Source organism: Bufo bufo, chromosome 7 (assembly GCF_905171765.1).
Source record: "Bufo bufo chromosome 7, aBufBuf1.1, whole genome shotgun sequence".
Taxonomy (NCBI): domain Eukaryota; kingdom Metazoa; phylum Chordata; class Amphibia; order Anura; family Bufonidae; genus Bufo; species Bufo bufo.
Window position 1 is genome coordinate 20,444,888 of NC_053395.1, and position 12,256 is coordinate 20,457,143.

The 12,256-nt window shown below is 43.6% G+C and overlaps 1 protein-coding gene across 7 annotated transcripts in view; it reads left to right on the plus strand.

Moving 5' to 3' along the window:
* The window catches only part of LOC121008366 (myosin phosphatase Rho interacting protein), a 96,096-nt gene extending 84,135 nt beyond the window's left edge, over nucleotides 1–11,961 (plus strand). For 2 of the 7 annotated variants that reach the window (XM_040440854.1, XM_040440857.1), the window contains exons 16-24: nucleotides 2,627–2,774; nucleotides 2,912–3,029; nucleotides 3,724–3,883; nucleotides 3,965–4,075; nucleotides 4,970–5,056; nucleotides 5,203–5,365; nucleotides 6,045–6,130; nucleotides 7,104–7,165; nucleotides 10,344–11,961. In XM_040440854.1, the coding sequence (XP_040296788.1) occupies nucleotides 2,627–2,774; nucleotides 2,912–3,029; nucleotides 3,724–3,883; nucleotides 3,965–4,075; nucleotides 4,970–5,056; nucleotides 5,203–5,365; nucleotides 6,045–6,130; nucleotides 7,104–7,136 (906 nt within the window). In that variant the 3' untranslated portion in view covers nucleotides 7,137–7,165; nucleotides 10,344–11,961. Of the gene's footprint in view, nucleotides 1–2,626; nucleotides 2,775–2,911; nucleotides 3,030–3,723; nucleotides 3,884–3,964; nucleotides 4,076–4,969; nucleotides 5,057–5,202; nucleotides 5,366–6,044; nucleotides 6,131–6,867; nucleotides 6,916–7,103; nucleotides 7,166–10,343 lie in introns of all 7 variants that reach the window. The other 5 variants (XR_005780567.1, XR_005780566.1, XM_040440856.1 and 2 more) reach the window with 5 other exon arrangements.
* Nucleotides 11,962–12,256: the final 295 nt, after the last annotated feature.

The window sequence follows — 12,256 nt, forward strand, 5'->3', positions numbered from 1 at the left end:
TTAATACTGGGGCCGGGTGCGGCACCTGAGGGGTTAACTGTCGCTAATCGCAGCTCCCCGCCAGCACCCGCCTCTGGGATTTGTATTAAACATTTACTTTCATTGGTGGCGCAGTGCGCCCGCCCCTCTCTCATTGGTGGCAGCGGCACAGGGGGAGGGAGAGACTGCTTCCTTCTCCCCTGTGCTGCTGAGGAGAACACGGAGCATGCTGAGAGCAGCGTGCTCCTTGTTCTCTGATACTAGACTGCGCGATAGCGAAGCCGAGTATCGAAAAAAGACAAATCCTGGTATCGAGGTTGATACCGGGCAAAAGTATCGATTTTGGTATCTAAAATTCGATACCCGAAACAACCCTACTGTATAGTACTGTTTGCACTATATGACTGGATTATGTAGGTACTATGTGGCACTGTTATTGGGGTGTAATATAATACTTACTATTTCCCCATAGACTTTGTTCATACCCTGTAATATACAGTGAGAATATTTCCAACCTTGCTCAGCCCTACGCCCAGGTTAGGAAACTGTAGCTACAAATTGCATATTCTTAAGTATCAGCAGATAATAAATTTTACCAGGAGGATAGAGGTGAACCGCCAATATGGAAACTTAATTTTTTCCTTTCGGAATATAGTGCTAGCTAGACGTTATGAGCTGGCCTACATGTCTGTAGACACGTTTAGTATTTTGTAAAATTGCATTTTCATTAATGGTGGTAATCTTTTTTTCCCTGGGCTGATTTCAAATGCAGTTTTATCTGCCATGAAAGGGCTAACAACTAAAATAATGAAGCGCTTTTCTTTGTTGGAAAAACCAAGATGATCTTTTTAATTACTAACCACTTCATACTGTCCTCGGGAAAAATGTTGCATGTTAGTTTTCACAGCCATTTAGAGATTCTCATATTGATAATTAGCTTTGTTTTAAGCCTGATTAGCCTGTTTTATCCTTTATCTGACTGCACCATCAACTTAGTAAAGCAACATCAATGGCTTATAAGATTTTGTGAATACCAGGAACAGCAAAAGCATGAGATATGAGACAACTCACACCCTGCTCATTATCACATAATTGGCCTCAAACCATTTCCCGGGTCCGGTCTATCACATCACCCCTTTTGTTCTGCAGTAGAGCCCTTTCCTTCCCCTAATTAGCTAGAGAAATCTACAACTTTGATGAAATCCACTCAAGAAACTTCACTTCTCACTAAAACCCCCTGAATATTCTTTGTTTCTACCTTGCCGCCTTCTTAGTTGCTGACTAACCAGTACGGCTAGCCATAGACCATAGATGAAAGTCTGCCGTAATAAGAAATATGCTAAGTTTTGGACAACTGTAGGACAAATCTATACACCAAAAAGAATGAATGTCCCTCACTAATAAAGAACAATCACATACCAAAAATCTATATCTTAATTAAATTATGCAAATCGTGAATATATAAAAACAGTCAAAACAGCGGCCTACATGTGCAAGCAAAGAGGATACATTGGGACTGCATACTTAGTAAAAATAATACATGTCACAAAAAGAGAATAGAGCAAAAGGACAGCTAAACAAGCACATCGAATTACATCACATACTAACACGCCAGAATGTAACCTGTAATAATCAAAAGCATACAGACCAAAGTGCCTCCAATCCCGACGTACGTTTCACTATACAGCTTTCTCAAGGGATACCAAGTATTGTTCTTTATTAGTGGGGGGGACATTCATTCTTCTTGGTGTATAGATTAGTCTGGATCCCACGGACAGCATTAGTTCTTCGCTTAAATATCAGTAGTAAGAAGTCGTAACATTGTGTGTGGTTAAACTGCCTTACAATGTGGTTCTAACACCTCTCCTGAGGCAGTTTAACCACATCTAATAGCTTCAGTCATGTGGGAGACTTCTCATACAAGCAATTCTAATTAAGGATGCCAATGAAATGTCTTCAAGAAAAAGTCCAGTTGCGCTCACTTATTACTATTGATATTCCATGACCTGGATACATGAGAACCTTTACAGACATATTTTTTACTTGAATGTTCGTTTCCTTTGCTGACATTTTTTTTTTTAAATGGATTTTTTGGGCCAGTATGCTGTCTTGAAGTGCAATGTCCTAGGTTTGAACCTGATCAAGGACAATACCTTAATGGAGTCTGAATGCTTTTTCAATGTCAAATGGAGTCAAAATGATTTTGTGGGTTTCCTCTCGCGTTTCAAAAATCTACCGAGAGGTTAATTGGTTTCCTAAGAAAATTGACCCTAGAATAAGCACTTAGATGACACCCATTGACTCCCCTGCTCCACAGCTATCCACATAACAAGAGTGTCCAAGCACTTTTAGTCTCTTTGTTGAGAAAAGTGCAATACTAATGGTTGTTGTCTTCATATGTCCAGAAATGTCCCTATTCACGTAGTGAGCCTTGAAGTTGTTGGCACATTGACAGGTCAATCAAAAACTGGCAGACTTTCCTATAATGTTTGTGGCCATCTTTATTACTTGGTTAGTTGACTGTCGGCTAGTTTTGTCTTCTTTAGACCATTTGTTAATCCATTCATACGAACACTCTGTCCCCCTCTTCTGATTTCCTCAGCGACCCATGGCATGGTGTTATTTTAAAAGGCTCTTTCTTCTACAGGCAACATGCGAACGAGGTTTTGCTGCCATGGAGGAAACCCATCAAAAGAAGATCGAGGACCTTCAGAGACAGCACCAGCGAGAGCTGGAGAAGTTGCGGGATGAGAAGGACCGTCTTCTTGAAGAAGAGACTGCAGCTACCATATCAGGTACGTAACTGATGGTCAACCACGATGCTCTGGTATGAATTACGAGCAGTGAGTAGGTCAACTTCTGACCAGTTCACCACAAGCTTCTCTTAATCCAACCAGCTTCACTTCACTCTTTAATATTTTCACTCTTGCAGCCATTGAAGCAATGAGCAATGCACACCGTGAAGAGCTTGAGAGGGAATTGGAGAAATCCCATCGCTCTCAAGTCAGTAGCATTAACGCAGATGTGGAGTCATTGCGGAGGCAGTATCTGTAAGTTCTCTCTCATTGAATTGTGTTTTCCTCTTGGATAGTAGTGTCCAGTAGTTGCTGTATATTCTGTAGAGATTTGCTCTGGTAGGCAGGGTAAGTGGACGCAATACAGAGGCAAAAAACTGTTTGTAAAGCAAAACTTCAGTGTTTATTCACACTTAAGGTATAGCATAAAACGCAAGTCACTTTGCAGTCTTGGTGTTTGTTCACACACACACGAAAAGTTCATAAAGCAATAAATTCACCTGATCTCCTGAGTGTTGGTTCACACCTTGCTGGCAGTTCTGCCTCGTCAAGTCCATAAGCAGGCTATAGGAGGCCTGTTTCCCCTACACCCGGGTCTCAGCCCTCCAACTCGGCACAAGCCTCAGATCCCAACACAGAGATCCCCTCGGCTGATCCCAGCTGGCTTTTAAAGGCAGCTAGGTGTTGCCAAAACCCCAGAGTGGCACCTGAGATAAAGTCCGGTGTTTGACCCCACCTGGCCACCAAGCAGTCCAGCGGCACACACTGGGAGGAAAATACCTGTTTTCCCAGACAGTACTCTTCACTGTGTCACTACTCGATTAGTACTTGTATGAGATTTTCTCTTGGGGCTTTTTAGATCTCAAATATGGATTGCAGTCTTGTTAGTACTGTAATAGGAACATACTATTGCTGACTCCTATTAAGGTACAAATGGTTCTTCTCACAGGGAGGAGCTGCAGTCTGTGCAAAGGGAGTTGGAAGTCCTCTCCGAGCAATATTCTCAGAAGTGTCTTGAGAATGCCCACCTTGCTCAAGCCCTAGAGGCAGAACGCCAAGCTCTACGCCAGTGTCAGAGAGAGAACCAGGAGCTCAATGCCCACAACCAGGTGAATGTTGCTGCCTCATCTGTGTTCTTTTAAGAATCACGGCATCGGTTTCCACATCTCACGGTTATTATTCCATTGCAGGAGCTGAATAATCGTCTGGCCAGTGAGATAACACGGCTTCGAAATCTTGTAACAGGAGAAGGAGGGGAGGTATCGCCTCTCACCCAAGGGAAGGATGTCTATGAATTAGAGGTTAACGCTTTTCTTCTTATGGTCTTTAGCTTTTGTTTTTATTATGCTTGTGTATTTTTAGTGTCAATAATATATCTTTTCTGATTTATAAGATATAAATGATATCTACCAGCTGTATATGGACCTCACTGGTACATACAGTATATTCTGAAAGATTGCAATATTCTGATAAAAACATCACTTTTTACTCAAGAACAAATACGTACAGTAATTTATAGAGCGAGTATTCACCATGAAATCTACCTCCCCGTAACTACTCCAAAGTGGATAAAGCTACTTGTTTAATTTGGATTTACTCATCTGTTTGTTATAGTTTTCTCACAATATCAGTAGTGTTGATCACGAATATTCTAATCACAAATTTTTTGCGTGAATATCGGCACTTCAAGAATTCGTGAAGATGTAGAATATAGTGCTATATATTCGTAATCCTATTCCTTATCCAATTACATTAGATAGTTAGTTAGCTCATACATATAATACAGATAGACAGTGTAGGTCAGATAGTGATATAGTGTAGCTGATAGGTTCCAGTGCAGGGTGTTAGGTAGTGTGATAGGAATTACTGTTTCTCTGCTGTCCATACATACAGGCTACAGACATAGTGCACCAATCAGTAATATCTACTCAGACCTGATAAAATCTGAAGTTAGATGTATTGCGCAAAAAATATGGACATCATAAGTGCCGATTTGCGCAATCGCGACAATAATGACTGGAGATCACGAATTCTAGAATTCACGGATTGATTGCAAAATATATGCGAAAAATTCACGCAATATCGCGGAAAACGAGTATTGCCTATGCTGCTCATCACTAATTATTACTCTTGCGTTCTTCTTTTGTCATCCAGGATAAGTGGACACTGTTCTAAAAGTCTGTTGTGTTCTGCAGGTCCTGTTACGAGTTAAGGAGTCTGAGATCCAATACCAGAAGCAAGAGATCAGCTCCCTGAAGGATGAACTGCAGACAGCTCTTAGGGTAAGAGTCCTCCACCCCTAGGTAATGCTAAGGAAGCATTTTGGCTTCCAAAGAAATCGGTGAAACAGTCATGAATATTTGGCCCTGTAGCTGCAAGCCTGTGTCATTCAAATTGACTGTCATTATTATGTTCTTCTGACTTAAAGGATAAGAAATATGCCAGCGATAAATACAAGGACATCTACTCTGAGCTGAGCAACGTAAAGGCCAAGGCCGAGTGTGACATCAGCCGGCTGAAGGAGCAGCTGAAGGCAGCCACCGAGATGCTGGGGGACAAATCCCCTGAGAATGCAACGGTGTCTGGATATGGTAAGGATGAAAATGTAGCAACACTTCTCCCGCATCATCCTTCTTTTTTTTTCTTTTACTCATTGGTTTAGTTGTAATTTTTTTTTTCATCTGCAACCACTGACTTTCACCCCCCCCCCCCCCCCCCTCACAGACTCTTAAGACTTTAAATAATTTATAAGAATGAATAGATTAAAGGGGTTATCCATTCCTTATAATGACCCTCAGAATGCCTCGGCCCCTCCTCTAGAGCATACTTACCTGCTCCCCGACACCCACCTCCCTCGGGAACCCTACACGACTGCCGCTGCATCTCCCTGTCGCGCCGATCAAAACATCCAGCAACGGGGCAAGCAGCCAGTAGTAGGCCGCGACAGTGACCAGCCTCATGTGCAGGGATCCGGAGAGACGCGGGTGTCAGGGAGCAGGTAAGTATGCTCTACAGGAGGGGGTCATTATAGGGATTGGATAACCCTTTTAAGGCCAATTTCTTAAGAGTTTCTCAAACGAATACCAGTTTTCTACAAATATTTAGTATTGAGGAAGCATAACCAGGAATATCCTTTATTATTAACTCCATGTCTTCCTGGTAAGAACACCGTCCCTATGCTGATGGTTGCTTATTCAGCCCGTACACTGTCACAGAAGTTCAGGTACGCGCGTGATCGCATTATTTACATGTAGTCACCTATGTCCGCAGATATCATGAAATCTAAAAGTAACCCAGATTTCCTGAAGAATGACAGGTCGACCATCAACAGACAGCTGCGGAACATCAGGTCCAAGGTACGCTGGTTCCTGTACTTCAAGGAAAAGCAATGTCACCCTAACAGATTTCAAAAGATATGGATGTCTGATACAAATATTTTTAGTGTTCTCCACCTACGTTTGATTACTGTAGGTTGGGATAGGGGCTGGCATGGTGTAACTGCTGCCAAACTCATTTACTACCTCTCTGCTTTCCCAGAGAAGGGTGCGTTCACGCAGTGGATTTTGACGTTCCGCAGCATACTCTGGCCGAAACCGTTGCGGTTGTTCAGTTTGACTGACACAAACCCGCTCGCAGCTTAGCTCCATCAAATGTGGAGCTTATCCCGTGAGCAAACATCAAGCGGTCTCCATCTGGACGTGTCCCTGCTCTAAAATCCTACAGTGTGAACGGGCCCATAACAGCAGAGACGTGCAGTTTCTGGTGGAGGTTGAGATCCGGCAGGAAGGCTTGGCATGCATTTACGTCAAAGCTTTCTCGATTTTCTGTAATTTAGGCGGAAAACCTCATCAAGGAGTTGGGGGATTCTGCATATTACATAGATGCAAGTGATCAGACTTCGTAACGTCTGCCCCAGGTTTATAGAAACGTTGGAGGATTATTATTAGAATAACCAGGTCTGCTAAAAATATATAATAAAATAAAAACAATACACGTTTTGTGAAACCCACCCCCCAACCATGTCCCTTTCTAAATGACCTGTTTTTTGTCGCCCCATTTATCCTGTCTGATCCTTGTGATTTTATCTCCCTAGTTGGTCACACCGTATAGATCATAATTGTCTGCCTGTTAGTAAGTATATGTGAGTGGTCCTCATCTCACTGGTTAGCCCGTGTCCGTGCAGGATCCCTGCATGATATCACCAGTTCCCCCCCCACTCCAAAGTGTACATGGTCAGGGGTGATGGGAAGGGGTTTGTGCACTGTCACCAGTGGGATTCATGCGCTTTCTTTGTCTGTCTGTGTCTGTGTGTCCCTTTATCCATGGAAGTCCGTAATTGAGCAGGTCTCATGGGATAACTGAAAAGTTCCACGTACCAGGTTCCCTGACATGTAGGTAAAACAAGGCCACCGAACTCTGCATGCACAACTTTCCTCTCCATCCTGAGTGCCGCCACCGCTGGCCTATGCCTTTCTTATAGCTGTAATCTTCACTGTGTAAATATATAAAAGGCTTATCGACAAAGAGCGTCCCAGACGCCGATGCCACGTCTTCCAGAACGTGGATTAGGTCACCTCAGGTTTTATTGGATTTGCCGAATGCTAACCACCACCGCACATTATGCTGAAGCACTTTTTTAGCAGAGCCTTGAATATTTTGAGGAGACGGTGGACTCTTGGGGCCGCCAGGTGTGAACATTGTGATATGTTGTATTGTCCTAGATTCTTGTGTTTGACATAAGTGTCTGTGACCTTGGTGTCTTCACACCCCATACTCTGATACGCTGTGAATCATCCTGTTCTGTGTCCTGCCCCAAATGCAGGGACATCCCCCTTATATTTATCCAGACATGCTTTATTCTCTATATGTGGTGGTGTGATATACTTCTCCTAAAATGTAATACACAGAGTTATGTGTAATGTCTGATGAGGAAATCGAATGATTTTCAGACGCCGGCAGTATTAACCCCTTAGTGACCATCAATACGCCTTTTTACAGTAGTCACCAAGGCGCTTTAGGCTGTAGTCTCCCGTGCAGCGGAGTGTGGGGGGGGCTCAGCTGTCCCATGAGAGCCACGCTCCTGCTTTTCTAACAGCCCGGACTGACAGGAGTGTTGATACGATCTGTTTAACCCCTTACATGCCAGGGGCAATGGCACCCACCACATGTAAGCGGTTACAGAGGGAGCAGACTCCCTCTGTCTCGCATTAGCACCTAATAAAATTGCAGGGAGCCGATGTGTGTATTAACAGGCCGGGACCTAGTATAGGCCCCAAGCCTACTGCAAGTGTTCCCCCTCTCTCTGGTGCAGCCTGCTGGTCAATGTCAGTATAGCACTGACATTAAAATACAAAGCACTACAGGAATAGTGCATTGTATTTTAAAAGCGATCAAAAGATCAACTCTTATAGAACTATTACATGGTTAAAAAGAGTTAAAAAAAAAATTGTATCCAATAAAAAAGGCTTATAATGCTATTCAGTGGAAAAATTAGCAAAAATAAAATCTCCCCCATATGTTTGGTAACAATCAGCACTATGCTAATATCATGTAAATTATCCTGTACTATGAACGCCGAAGAAAAATATGCCAGAACTGCTGCTTTTTTGCTTAGTCGTCACCAAATAAAACTTAATAAAAAGCAATCAAACAGTGTTATGTACCTCAAACTGATACCAATGAAAAAAAACAAGTCATCCCGCAAAAATCAAGCCCTCAAACAACTCCCTACAAAGAGAAAAATGTTATGGGTCTTGGGGTGCGGCGACGCAAAAATATTTTTTTGAATCAGACATCGTACATGACAATGTCTTTCTAACAAAGAACCAGTCCTGTTCCTCACATGGATCCAGAGATCTCCTCATTCATTGCTCTAATAGGGTGTGTCCTTTCTCAAGGGTCATGTCCTTTCTGCTGTAGCACTTTTCCTGTAACTGCTGCAGGTTCTAACAGAAGGTGCAGCTGGTAGCAGTTGAAGATTTAAACTGAGCATCTGCAACCACCATAGTGAGGTGGATGGAGAAATGGGAAAAAGTGCAAACAGCAGGTGGCGCCATACAGATACATTTTATCGAATAGCTCACTGGCTATGCTAAATTTTTAATTGCAAGCAATTACAGAAGTACTTAGATCCAGGTGCTGGTATGGAAAATTTAGAATATTTTTCGTGGCACAACCCCTTTAAGTTGAACAATACTAGGAATGACAGAACAAGAGAAGGATTTCTGGTTACGAGTAGGTTGAGCAGTGCTACTCAATGTCAGCAAAAGCAAATAAGATCTTAGGGCTCAATCACACGACCGTTGGTTAGGTCCGCATCCGAGCCTAATTTTTTGCAGCTGGGGTGCGGACCCATTCACTTCAATAGGGCCGCAAAAGATGCGGACAGCACTCCGTGTGCTGTCCGCATCCGTTGCTCCGTTCCGTGGCCCCGCAAAAAAATATAGATCATGTCCTATTCTTGTCCGGAAAACGGACAAGAATACGCATTTCTATAATGGGCTGTCCGTTCCGTTCATTGCGGAAGGCACACGGCCGGCATCAGTGTTTGGCGGATCTGCAAAACACGGCACGGTCGTGTGAATGAGCCGTTAGGGTGTATGAAAAGTGAGATAAAATGGAAGGTCTCGCTTATAATGGAAGGCTAGCAAAATGTGTGGTCAATACAAGGAATTGGAGAATGAGGTGTGTGGAAGAAAGACAATTTAGGCATCTATATACAGTATATAGGAAAGGGTTCTTTACAGTTAGTGTAGTCATAGAAGTAGTAATGGCAGAAAATATGTCAGCATTTAGTAAAAGGTGAAAGGCTTATCTTAATAGCAAATGGCATTTAGGGGTATAAATAATCTGCCAATGACTAATATATAATTGATACAGAAAGGGTATGGTCAGTGGCTACTTTGGGTGGGCCACACGCGACCAGCTGTACCAAGAGATTGAACTTCATGGACCAGTGTCTGTTTTTCAAGCGTATGTAACTTGTACTCATTCACAGTCGTTTTATAAAATCTTGGTCTAAAACCGACGGGCGGAAAAACAGCAGAGCGAGCACATTCAGAGCCTGTGTAGTGTTTTTAACTTCATAGACAGATCCCATCGGTTAATCTACATTTCCCCCAGTTTTACTCATCTACACATCTATTGATGGTCCTCCGATACGGTGACAGGACCTGATGTCTAATCAAAGTAGGTAAAGACCTTCCGTAATGATCTCTACATTTGAGGCGCAACATTAATTTCCGTCTCTGATTTAGCATTAACTTTTCAGGAGCAGTGCATCTTTTTTGGACAGTAATACAAACCCTTTAACACTAATGGTGTAATTGTCACCTAACCCTGCGCTGTGGCCCACAGTCACGGCCTCTCTTCACGTGTGGTGTTTGCACTCATTTTCCTCACATTCATCTGTCGTGTTTGACCCGTCTACCAAGACACCCCTGTCACCCGTCAGCATGCAGAACTAATCTCTTCCCATGTCGTGTGTGTGTTTTTTGTCCCCTGGCGCTGTCTCTCTTGCCATGTCCTTGTTTTAATGTTAACCTCCTTTTTCTTTTCCCCCCGACGCAGAGCCTGAAGGAGGGGCTGACAGTCCAGGAGCGCCTTAAAATCTTCGAATCCCAGGACTTCAAGAAACACTAACGTCTCCCAATTTCTGCTGCTTGTCCCTAGGATGTGGAGCAGAGATGCACCGCCCCGGATCCATCAGGCCTCAGGGGACTCTGATGTGCAGCTCTCTGCATGTCACGTGGCTCTTGAAATGTGCAAGACCATTCAGGTGTTTAAATGGTTAATTCCTGTGGGTACCTCTCCAGCTCGATGTCTTTCCCTAACCCTTCCCCCTTCAGGATTAGGGCACATTAACTCGCCTTCTCCATCTTGTCAGAGCTTTAACTCTCATTCAGAATTGTCAGTATTAAGGCACCGCTGCCGACCAATAAGCTATCAGGTGTGACAACATTGGACCTTCGGGCCTAGTGCTGGGCCCCATAGTGCGACGCATGCTGCCGGAGGAGAGATGAATCGCAGACAGGGAAATGTGACAGGGCTACCTGCCTACAACCGGCACTATACCCCTCGCCCTCTCCTCGTCATGTATGTACTTATTTATAGATGTGCTTGTGTGTAACGTGTGTGTAACGCATGTGTACAGGGCGCGAACTGCAGATTACTTCATTCTGCTCTGATATCTCCATTCGACGCTCGGATCTGATTGTACGATGGGCTTAACGCAGTAGTTCTGGGTGGTCTCCTTTCCTCCGCTCGCCCTCTTTTACAGTGGACATAGTGCAGACCCGGCAGCCACGTTTTTCTGCTGTACTGATAATTCTGTGCCATCAGTTCTAGAGTTAGTGACGTTGACATGTTAAATGTCCCTGCTGAATGTAGCGGCTGGGCCAATAACTAATGTCTCCTCCACAATTTAGGTCACAAACATATGTTTTTCTATGAATATTTTTACATTAGTATCTCATATATTTTAATTTTACAACCCTAATAAAGACGTGTACTTTTAGCAGTCTGTCCCCGGCAGGTCAGTAGGGACTTTTATTATTATTATTTTGCATTTATAACTAAGGCTGGCCATATTAGATTGCCGACCCCTCCATACACATGCATGCTCATCTCTGCCAAGCATTCAAGTCCTGAATGGGGAGAGATGAGAAAAGCACTGCCTTCCTGAGAACCCAACCGCCGTCAGTGGCTAGTCAGGAGGAAGCCATTCACATCAGACAATTGACTGGTTGGCTAACATTTATATAGTGTCTACGGCCAACGTAACCTCACCTACCGGCCCAGTTTCTAACCCTTTAGACCAGGGATGCCCAACCTGCGGCCCTCCAGCTGTTGCAAAACTACAACTCCCAGCATGCCTGGACAGCCTATAGCAGGGCATGGTGGGAGTTGTAGCTTTACAGCAGCTGGAGGGCCGCAGGTTGAGACAATTTAGTTTTTTTTTATTTAATATTTCTTTTTTTAGGGATTACACAGGATTAGAAAACATGGCCACGTCCAGAAGCAGCGCCAGACGTGTCCGTGGGTTGTGTCTTATTGCAGCTCAGCTCCACCGAAGTGAATGGGGCTGGATTGCAATACCTCGTGCAGCCTGTGGACAGGAGCGGTGATGCCTTTGGAAGAAAGCACCCATGTTTTTCTACTCATGTTCTATCTGACCCCTTTAAGAAAATCCAGAAAAGTTGCTGCCGTGTAAAAGAAGCTTTTGGTGTAGTCATAAGGGCAGACACGATGACAATTTTTAGGTGATTGCATAGGTTCTAGCCTACCCTTGGAGTCGCTTTATTTAATATAATCTACAATTACTTAAATAGCAATCTCATATCATCTCTTAAGAGAATTCCTCCCGCTAGTAACCAAGAATGATACTGGAATACTGCAGCTGCGGAGGTATTAGATCTTCCCTATGGCACTCTGCAAAGCAGGTAGCAGGTAAAGGCGCTCGGGATTTTAATTTTTTCTTTGCA